The sequence below is a fragment of the Pygoscelis adeliae genome, unplaced genomic scaffold, assembly GCF_000699105.1.
Source record: "Pygoscelis adeliae isolate BGI_AS28 unplaced genomic scaffold, ASM69910v1 Scaffold154, whole genome shotgun sequence".
Lineage (NCBI taxonomy): Eukaryota > Metazoa > Chordata > Aves > Sphenisciformes > Spheniscidae > Pygoscelis > Pygoscelis adeliae.
In genome coordinates, this window is record NW_008825113.1 from 62,942 (window position 1) to 74,464 (window position 11,523).

At 46.3% G+C, this 11,523-nt stretch overlaps 1 protein-coding gene across 1 annotated transcript in view; it reads right to left on the minus strand.

Moving 5' to 3' along the window:
* The window catches only part of TIAM1 (T-cell lymphoma invasion and metastasis 1), a gene marked incomplete at its 3' end in the record, with an annotated part of 83,378 nt that overhangs the window by 60,160 nt on the left and 11,695 nt on the right, over nucleotides 1-11,523 (minus strand). The window contains 2 exon segments of the mRNA XM_009328008.1: nucleotides 4,075-4,247; nucleotides 6,548-6,995. Coding sequence (XP_009326283.1) covers nucleotides 4,075-4,247; nucleotides 6,548-6,995 — 621 coding nt within the window.

Sequence of the window (11,523 nt, forward strand, 5' to 3'; positions counted from 1 at the left end):
TCCTCTTTAAAATTGATTGGAGATTAACAATTGCAATTCCAAGGAGTTTCCTTTCCCTTTGATCTTAAGATTCAGAGCCTTAAATTCACTTACAAGAGAAGTAATAAAAACCCCATGATTCTTAAGCAGGCCATTTTTAACTCCGCACTAGGTGTTCAGCACTTAGAATTACACCTATATCTGTGCTTTGCAGCTGTACAGTGTTTCCCAGCAAGGTCTCAGGAATTACCTTCCTCATTCAATGCAATGCTGCCATAATTTGTAGATCAACATTTAATGACATTTTCTAAACTACCAGTTCCTTAAGGCAGGGAATGTACCACTCTCTGTGCTCTTCACAGTATGGAGAGTTTTTTTGGCATGCAACAGTTAGTAATAAACTAATGGCATAAAACATGACCATGATACCTATGAGTAGCTTTATTATGATACATAGACAAACAAGGTTTCCGCTTCTGAAGGTCCCAAAACACTCTGAAGTCAATCTTGTTATCACTAAAGCCAGGCTCATCATAATTTTTACAGCTCTGGTACTGTTCCTTCCCAAGCATGTGTGTGACAGTTCGGGAAAAGGGAACACTTCCCCTCCCTGGAAGTGTTCAAGGCCAGGTTGGATGAGGCTTTGAGCAACAGGTATCCCTGCCCCTGGCAGGGGGGTTGGAACTAGATGAACTTTAAGGTCCCTTCCAACCCAAACCATTCTATGATTCTATGAGGTATTGGGCTGGGGCATGGGACACCAGTACATTTTCTGGAAAAGCACTATTGTGATTAGAGGCTTATGACACAGAAAGAAGAATATTGCAAAGTGTTCCTTTTCCAGACTTGCAAAATAAAAAAGTATATCTTCTTAGCCTTCTTACTAAACTTCATTCCTTTTTACAGTAGGTTGTAAAACAAAATTTACAGCCATCTCAGGGTTGTGGTGGACGTTCTCTGAGCGTCAGCCTTTAGCAGTAATCACACTGGTATTTGGCTCGTGGCTGAAAAAGTAGCAAGGTGCCAAACCACCTTGTTCTAATTAAACTTTCTGATGATACCTGATCTATAAATAGACAGTACGGTATGACTTCTCCAGTTGCGAGCATAGATGAAGAAGGTCATCCTCATTGCTCTCCTGGCGGTGACAACTAACAGCAAAGGACGTGGCTTACTGAAGCCAAGGAGAGATTCCCACGGAAGCCTGATGCTGGAAATCATGTATGCACAGGCCGGACTTCAGACCGATGCTCCCAAAACTTCTGTGGGACTGAAGGAGGTGAAGCACACATGCCCCAGAATGACATCACTTTCCTTAGCTCAGGGTAGAAGTCCTAAGCAGAAGATAGGGTCTACACAGGAAAGACTGTCCTCTTACTCCCAATTTCCTTGTCTTCAGCTGGCACTGTACAAGGTATATTGCTTAAACTGGAGATGCCCCCTGCCCAAGTAATAACACTAACGAGCTCTCACTCATAGATGGGGCTTACAATGTCTCACCACCACTGCTGAAGACATGTTGAGCTCCCCTTGCTGCTGAAAATAGAGAATTTATCTGCAGAACAGAAGACACTTTGCTTACAGTCAGGTGGTAAAACCTAGCCCCCACTAGAGAAGAGAGTACCACTGGACTTATAATGAGATGGTGTTTTGTTAATTCCTAGCAAAATCATAACGGCAAGACATCATATTTTTATCTTATTCAATTTTAAAATATTATTTGTATACCATTAGATTCAGTTTTCTTTTTGGTTTCCTGGGGAGGAGGAGGGAAAAAAAAATCTGGAAAGGATTTTAGGAGCTGAAGACTCTTCTGGTAGATGAGTAGGCAAGGAGAATCACTCTGCTTCTCAATGGAAAGGACCACATAAACAAGCTGCAAACATCTGATACATACGTATGTGGTGTCACAAGTTGCTCTGAGCTCCTGGAAAATGCACGTGACATCTGCAAGTAATGGATTTGTGTAGGCATGATAAGAACTGACTGAGCAAGCAATCATCGTGTAGGAGGTATGTGATGTTGCTAGGTGCAATGCAGTGGGAAGGCTTGTTACAAGATGTCCAATATCTGTACGCATTACAAAGCAACCCTATTTTTCTCCCTAAGTACACAGTCTCCATAGGACAGTAATAGTCTTCTGCAGGTCTGCGGTTTCTTCTCACCAAAACCGCTACTACAGCACTGTGTTATGTGTGGACGGACGTGTACGACATGAGCAGTTAAGTAACACTGCTGAACAGCCTTAGACGTGCTTCGGCTGCTCTGCGCGCAGCAGGGCAAGCCCTACAGCACAGTCACTTGCACATTACTTCCACCACTGCAGCTGGTCTCCTTCCCTTCTCTCCAAACCCATCCCTTCTTTCTCTTCTGCTGCTGCTTCGCTAGCGATGCATGGGTTCTATGGCAGAAGGGACACATCAAGGAAAAATTTCTGCAAGGCAATATAAATATTGTTTTTCATTTTAAAAGGCTCATTTTTGCTTTTTCCCACAAAGTTACATGAAAATCTACCCATGGCATAATGATACAGGGCTTTTAATGAATAAGGCCCTGTGTTGCCACAAAAGAAATTAATTGAGTGTGACCTTTTCAGTATTTAGCATCCACTAGCATTAATTTTACGAGAATGAAGGTTTTTCCTTAGAAAACTGCATGGAAAAGATTTTACAGCTCGTACCAGTAGATCAGGAGCAGGTGGTTCTCCAGAGCCTTTCAAACACATACTGAGACCATAAGCACCACACTTACCTCCTGGATGATGCTCTCCAGGTGGTAAAATACATGTACCCTGCCCAGGTGCACCCTGCCCAGGAAATGCATGAAGTAGAAAGGGGCAGTGCAGGATTACACTATGAGCTGAGGAAAAATCAGACTGAGGTGGGAGAGAAGCTAGTCTGCAAAAAAATTATTTTTCTTCCAGTATGCAATCAGATACTCAGTCTCTTCAAGATGTAAGCCAGCACCACTTCCTTTGAGTCAGTCAGGTTTTTTTATTTTGCACTAGTTTGAGAATCTAGCCCTTTGTTTAGGACAGCCGCAAGGACCTACAAGACAGTGCAATTTTAAAGATTTGCTCTGGAGTACAGAGTGATGATGTGGGGGGGACACTCTACCACAGAGTAGCTTCTGGTTTAAGAAGGCAAGAAACCTGAATACGTTGTCACTGGAAAGGGAAATAGATAAGGGATTCCTCTGGTGAAGAAACTGAATCAAGAGGAGGAAATGGCACCACCTCAGCACAAGCTGGCAATTACAAATAAAAGTGTGTCACTCCTTGACTAGTGACAAACTTTCAATAAGGAAGTGGAATGCCAACCTAAAAATCACTCAGCAAAGCAGTAGTTACCAAAATACAGAAATCTTTTTCAGTGAAACACATCAACTAATGTATGGTCTTTGATATAAGTACTGGATTTTTTTTAAATGTACCCTGTGAAATTCAGACATTTCTATTTTCTGATTAAAAAAACTAAACATGTACTTTCAGTCTCCTCTCGGGCAACAGCAAGATGCTGATTAAGGTCTGTATGAGCAAGGGGCAATTGCATTCTGCAGCATCACTGGGAGAGCACCTGGAGGTCCAAGTACCCCCTTGCACTTCAAACGCCTCTTGGTCTTGTAAACCCCTTGAGCCTCTCTGCAAGGTCCCGTCTTTGATACATGTCTCTTACAAGACGCAGGTACTGTTACAGTGCATTTAATGCACTACTGTATGTCCTGCATGGTAACTGGCCTGGTCTGTGTGTTACAAGCATTCTGCCAAACCATGCAAAATTCCCATTTTTACAGGGATGTAAGAATATTTCTTAATTCTTACTTTGTTCCAACCATCTACACAAAGAGGGTCTGGTCAGTCCATAAAAACAGCAGCTCTGACAGTGATTCACATGTGGTGGTGGATCTCTTGAGTGGCATTTACCTAATATATTGTGCCCTTCCTCTTGCGCTGCCAGAGGAAAATCCCAAACCTACTGGAGTCAGCAGGATTTTTCCATTGATTTGAACCAGACCTAAGATTTCCTCCTTGGTCAGTGGGATGAAGGAGAGAGAGAAAAAGAGAACAACTTTGTAAAACCCTTGAACTGGACCAACCTGAAAGAGGAAAGCGTCCCCAAGGGAGTTGCTGAGACAGAAGACAAAGTCCTTCTTGGGGTGTTCAGGCACCGCTTGCACTATGCTGTTTTCCACCCAGACAGCGTGCTTGGGGATGCTGTTGTGGTCAATGCCAGATCTGCCATCAGTCTCATAAAAAAACAACGTGCATCCTAAAAGAGACAATCGCACAATAGCAAGCAACACATTTAAACGCAACAGCCACCCCACATCTATTCAGCGCTAATACTTGGGACTATAAATCATCCGTAAAACCATCACAGGGGTGAGGGAGGATTTGCCAGGGCCTGTTCAGGTTTTCAGCCCCACAGCGGAGAGCACCATCAACGGCCCAGTTGGCCTGACAAGATGGTGATTTCCACGCCACAGGGGCATGCCACAAGCTCTGTGGTGCACCAAGCCGTGCAGTAGCAGGGCCATTTTATTCGCCCTATGACTGCTAAAACAGAGCCGCAGACATAGGCCGAGAATGTCACAGGTGGTAAAACACAGTGCCAGACGAGAAACGCCATTATTTGTCCCAAAGTGGGGGTCCTCCACGGCCACCCCGTCCCACCAAGGGGACCAAAAGGAAGATGCAGGCTTGAGTGCGCGGCTCCCCCGGCCGTGCCAGACAGCTGCGAGCCGGCCCTGCCGGCCCCGCCGAGCAGAGAGGCCCCCAGGCCAACCTCCACCACCCTGCCTCAGCCTCCTGCAGCTGCTAGCTGCCACAGTCCCTGCGAGGCAAAGATCAAGTGAGTTAATTACTGGATGCAGATGAGTAACTGGAAGAAAAATGGACTGGAATGAGCTGTGCTCACTGAAAGACTGAGGTACCAAAAAAAGCCAACAAACAAACAAACGAAAAGCATAAACCAAATCCTTACTCCACTGTAACGTTTCAGTTCTGACTCATGGCGATATGGCCAAAAACAAAAAACGCATTTTAGCGGGGACAGCAAACAACCTGCTTGGTTTTACAAAATAATCTTTACAGTTCTTGGGGGGGGGGGGCTTTTTTAAACTAAAACTGGCACGTTATTTCTCTGCCACTGGGAACGGCCCTCTCGGTGCAAAAGGAGAGGTGCAAAGAGGCCTGTTACCCAGCCTCTCAGAAAACTATTTGCAGCCAAACAATAGCAGCTGTTAACTTCAAAGCCTCGTTTAAACACTAACATTATTAAGGCACAGCAATCTAAGGAGCAAACACTCCACTTGAGTCAAAGCACTTTAAAATAACATTGCCTCTGCGCTCATCCTTCCCCTTTTTCCTCCCAGATGGCCCTTTGTTTGCCTGCTCCTCACAGCAAGACCTTCCTGCCACAGGGCCCCCCTCCCAGGAGATTAGGGCTCCCCCCTGCCCCTGAGCCCTCCCTCCTCCTCTTCATTTCCTCAATCTCTCTAACCACCCCAAGGAAGAGCTGGCACCTAACTTTGCTGTTGGTTTTAAAATAGTGCTGCAAATTAAAAAAAAAATAGTGCTCTAAAAAAAGTGCTCTGCAGGCAAAACAGGACTTTAATTGTACAGAGCTTTTCGGTAACCCCACCTACAGCAGGAGACAGGGCTCTGCCTCCCCTGGCTCACAGACAAGGCTGGTCGCAGCGGAGGAGAGCAAGGCCAGTCCCCAAACCCTGCAAGCGTTACTTCCCATTTTGCTGCTGATGCAACCACATGAAGATTAATTAAGAGGTCGCTTTAGGAGGCCAGCTCCTGAGTTTCACTGCTCCGTTAACTTTTATGCGCATTTATAAGCACTCAGACCCCAAACAGGGCTGGAGCACCCTCCTAGCAGGAACTGCAAAAATTCAGAGAGAAAAGGGCCTGATGGCCCGGGCGGCCAGGCACCAAGGGCTGCCCACCGCAAGATGGGTGACACAGCCAGAGCCAACGTCTCCCAGATCACAAGCCAGCCTCGATGACCAAACCATGGCCTCCTGTCCACACCACGAATGTGTTGCAACTCACTGGGTGTTTCTACTCGTGAAGCACATCTCAGAGAAGGAAAGGCCAACGGCGCCAAGCACGAGAGGAATGCATGCAAAGACAAAGCCCCCGTTTGAATGCAGTCAGCATCATCACCAGCAAACTCCACTGTCAGGTGCCTGCAGCTGCACACAGGTATTTAGTCTGTCAGCAAGCCATAGACGTGCTTCTTAAAGGAAAACACCCAGTGCTTGGAGAAGCACTGGTGGTGCCAGCAGGACTCGAAGCAGGGTATGAACCCTGCTTCGGTGCAGCGCAGTCACGTGTCTTGGACTACATGCATAATGTGAGCATATCAACAACCATCAAATAAAACCCCACTCTGAAAACATCAGGACCACTTCCTCATACTTGCTGTTAATTATACTGAAGTTCATGGCAGCTTTTGTTACGAATCTAGACAATTGGTTTCTTCATCTGCAGCAACACACAACCCACAGGATACCACGGACGCCCACCTGGTCAAACCCTTGCGCGCTTGCTCTGTACCTTTCAGGGAAACCCAGTAATGCTTCCATTTTCTGCGGGTGGCCGACTCCACTTTCTTGTTCTTTTTGTGCACCAGGAAGTTTTTCACTGCCAGAGCACCGGCTTTCCGTACCGTGCCCTGGGCAGCCGTCAGGAGGATGTCGGACTGCCCCGGGGAGCTGAGGGTGCCGCTGCTCTGCTCGTCACTGAGGGCAGAGCCGGCCTCCTCCAGGTTCTCGCTGTTGGTGGTGCTCATCTCCAGCTCCCGGCGGAAGTTCTCATACACCCCCTGGCGAAGCCCGTCGCCCGTCGAGCTGCTCCCGCTGTCGCTGCCAATGAAAGCCCGACTGGCCGTTGGGGAGTAACTTGAGTTGGTAGCATTGGAGCGTCTAGAAAGGAGGTCGGTGTCGGTGGCTGCTCCCTCGATCCCACTGTCGGTGAACTCGCTCCCCTCGCCTGCATTGACGTCCTAGTTGCGAGAGAGACACAGCGTGAGATCAAGAGCCTGGCCGAGCCTGGCCTTCTGGAGACACCGACAGAACCCAAAACACCCAGGTGGCACCACATTTCTTCACACCCTCATTTTGTCTGGCACTGGAAATCCCTCATCTCTTTTTCTTCTGAAGACAAACAACTGGAAGAAAAGGTGGAGTAGGCAGAACTTCCAGCACGGTTTAGGAAAGACCAGTCACACACGCACGATTTCAGGTGCTGCCTCTACAGCCTTAGCATTTTGGAATATAAGACGCGGCATCATCTGTTTACATTATGCTAAGTTAACAGTGCTAAAGGTTTTGCAAAAGGAGAACATATGGTAGCAGAAACTGGCAGTGTCAAGAAAAGCAGTAATCAACCTATGCATTTTGAAAAGAAAACATTGATATTGTACATTCACACCTACAGTTGAAGTCACATTTTAGGCATCCCAACATTGTCATTTGCAAATTATATAATTAAAAAGGTACTTTTTTTTTTCTCCTAAGAAGTTAATATATTTGAGATGATTGTTTCTGTTTTGTGTCACTTCTACATCACAAACCCTAACGATGGGCCATAATCCCACGGTGACAGACCCTGCCAAAATACTGCAACAACAGCAGACCCTTCCTGGTCCCCAAGAACTTGCAGTTGAAGGATCAGAAGAGACAAGAACACGGCCGGCTTGAGCAAGACAGGAAACAACACGACCAAATTCAGGTTTCAAAGGCTTAGTGTCTCAGCCTGCCCCCTGCAACAAAGCTAGTGCCAAAGGGGGCTAACCACTACCATCTCAGCATCCAAAGGCATCTGTGGCAGTTTTTGAAGGAGGACAAATAAAGGCCAAGCCCTGTAAGTGGAGAGAAATATCTGATGTTAGGTACTTGGGAGAAGAGGGAACCAGGGAAAAAGATGCAAAGAGGTGAGAAATATGGACAAAACAACAGGAATTTCAGCCTCTACCTCTCCTGCAAGAGCAGCTGGTGCTTGATTTACAAGTTTTAAAAAAAACGAGGAGACTCTGAGAAGAGGTGGCAGAATGCAATATTTATTTTGAGAGAAAACAAGTTTCTAGGTGTTGGTTCAAGCACTAGTTTTCCATGCATCCAAGAGCAGCTCTGCAGAAACTGAGAAACCCTCCACCGAGCTCTGTTTGAAACCTTCCTCCTGTGGAGCAAGAGCTGGATGAGGAAACCTTAGGGGGAGGGGAGGGGTGTTGCTGAATCTTACTAACTTTTAAGGCATTAATTTGTAACGGATGGGCTCATTCTTTATAAACGCTACCTCTCAAGGGAGACTTGGAGTCCAGCTGGAAGAATAAGCACTTCCTTCCCCGCTCAATGAGCACAGTTATCCTACTCAGTCTGGTTGTTTAATGCAACACATAGTGATAGAGAAGCTGTTCTGGACAGGCCAATATTCCTCTGCTCCCACCACGTGTGAATGAGCTGAGCAGGGCTTCCTGGAAGTGCAGTCATCTACCCGTACAGAGCAGTTTTCACAACCACGCGTTTTTTCCTGCTGTTCCAATACACTTGTTTTTTGGAAGCTAATTATCTCCCCATTTCTTGCAGCACTGCAAAGGAGGGATATCTGGAGAGGGGAACTGGTGCTGCTCAGAAACCGGTGTTTACAAAACACTGCCGTAAGTTAGTTTTTGCACTCCATCACAAAAAGCTGGATGGCGCAACCTCTGCTGACAGCACTCCATCTGAGACCTCGTGCGTCAGGGAGCCAGGACTGGCATGGCTGCTCGATGCGTACACGCCCAAGGCACTGCCTCTCTGCCAACACAGCTACATGGGCGTAAAACCGGAGCGCCAAAGAACTGAACCAGATCCCTTGTGTTCACTGGGATAATTATTCCCGTAGAATGATCGGGGCTTGGATTTGCTTTCTAGGCCCTTCTTCCTCCGAAACTTTTTTAAAGGGAAAAAGTGTTCCACTCATATAGCATAAACAAATCTGCATTCTGCAGTGAACACTGCATAACGGTGGCAACAAAAATTATTTGAGGTTTTGAGATTTTTATTTTAGGTTAATGATTTAATAAATATACAATCTGTCTCATAATTATTTCATCCATGCTATACAAAAAGTATAAAGTTAATTCCAAAATTTTAGCTGATGTAACTTTTATGAAGCATATCTCATGCTTTAACTAGAATTAGTCGGTTTAAAAAAATAAAGAGCTACTAAAACAGACCACCAACTTGAGGGAGATAGGATTTGTAATTTTGCCAGCCAGCGTATGCATAAAACTTTCTTGGTGCTTGTTAGCAGATGGAGTGTTTTTTCAAAAACAGAAGTGCACCCAGAGATGTTCAAGCACAGCACTGCAGTGCAGGCTCGCAAGGTTCCTCATGCCGAGTGTGACACAGCCTTCTTGTGTAACCTTGATGAGACAAGCATTAATCGCCTCAATTTCCCCATCCATAAATGGGGATTATACTCCGTAACTGATACATGGGCATAACGACTTACTATTTATAAAAAAATGAAAGGATGGAAAACTCAGAGTGAATGTTATATACGCCCATGAGCTTAAATTGTAGCGTATTTTGCAAACATCTTTATAATCTTTACCATAATGCAAGTGATAGGCTGGACGGGTCAAAAGATCTTTTCAGCATAATGCTGCAGCCCTGCCCCTAATCTCCCTCTGCTCCCTGCAATCCCTTTTCCTCTCTTAAATATCCCATATCAAAGATTTCTTGCCAACCCGTGCAAGCCCTTTGGTAGGAGGAGGGTCTGAGCACACAAAGGTCAGGACGGTTCAAACCTACAGCCTGCTAATATTGTTCACGCCCATGAATTATAAAACGTAGCATTGAGTGAGCTTAGCGCTTTCGGAAGTCTGCTGTATGAGAAGATCAGTCTCGGGGTTAGTAGGGTTAAGAGCATTCATTGCACAGGTCTCTGACTTCTGAGTTCCTGCTGCAATGTCAGCTCATTCTCATCGGAGGGTATGAAAAGTTCTCAAGAAGCAGCCGGCATCTGCTCTAGCCGTCTTGCAGTGCTATAATCCACACACTGAAGCGCATTCAATTAGGAGTTCAGCGGAAAGTACAGAGGTTTAGTATTGTGCTTCTGCAGAAATGTGCCAAGGCCGAAGGGGTAACACTCCCAAGCCAAGCAACAAACCATAGCAGGGTTTGATGAACACATCACTGGGGGCACAGAACTACTCCTGCAAATTTTCAAATGAGGATGCTGAAAATTAAGCATCCCAGCTCGCACCGTGAGCAGCACAGCGCCCCGCTGATGAGATCAATGTGGATACACGGGACCCTAGCTTTGGACTCAAGCCTTTGAAGTACCTACGGACATGGCCACCAGAGGCTACTGCCCAGACATGAAGCGAACATTGTGTAACCTTGATAAGAGCTATTTAAAAATTACTCATGTTTTCCACTCAGGTTCTCCAAGAGCCCCGCGGGTGACAGCAACGTCTCTCTCCTCTGAGGAAGACTTACTACCATCCCAGGTCCATGACGGGATGCACCACAGAGGCTTGCTAACGAAACAGGCATTTCACTCCTCGGCAGAAGGAGTTACCAGGCAAAGACTCTTGAGGCCGAGAGCGAACTACAGACACGGCTCAGTCTTCACCCCTCTGACTCTTGCCCAGCGTCCCTGCAGTTCTCCACCAGATGCCGACGGCATGTGCCAGACACATTGTGGGAGCTGGGAGACAGCTGAAGACTGCAGAATGCACGTTTCTGAAGCCCGCAGTTTTGGACATTATACACACATTATAACAAATCCCCAGCACATTATTCTGGACTTGTAATTGCTATCATCAAGGGGCTCTGTTTTATTTCACTAGTTAAAAACCCAAAAGTTTCATTCAGCTCTGTGTAAGATTCAGGACACTGCACCTGATATTTTACACCTCGCCAGAGATCTTGTGTTTTGTATTTTCAGGCTGGCAAACAGCTGTCTCCACACAGAGGAATATTTTTGCCCAGAGACACCATCCCAGGAACCAAATGCAAGACTGGAACTAAAATCAGTGCTGCCCCGCTTAGCCTTCCCACTGGTGTTTACCTAGCTTCAGGCCTGGGAGGACAAGAGGGCAAAGCAAGAGGGAGGTAGAAGTCATTAAATTGGTCACACCAAGTAGAAAGCATGTGGCAAAGAAAAGAAAGCGTATTTCCTCCAAGACAGCGAGACGGGGGAAGTCATGGGAATAGCAGTTCTTGGCATTTTGCGAACAACAGGTCTTAGTCCATAGAGATAACAAACTGAATAAACAGGGGGCTTTGTTCCTTCGATTTAAGATTGCTCAATGGAAAGCAGGGAGAAAGTCGCATAAAGACCACTGGCTGAAGAAGGGAACTAAACAGGCTCCAGCGACTCTGCTGCACTATGCAAGTGCTTTGATGGGGAGGCGGTAAGTAGTAGCACAGCCTCCACCGGGATCTGGGATCCCTGGTGCTGCTGCTGATGATGGAGGAGCGGCACCGTTTCTTACACTGGCAGTGCTACCATATCAGTTGTAAATGCCCAGGGTTTAT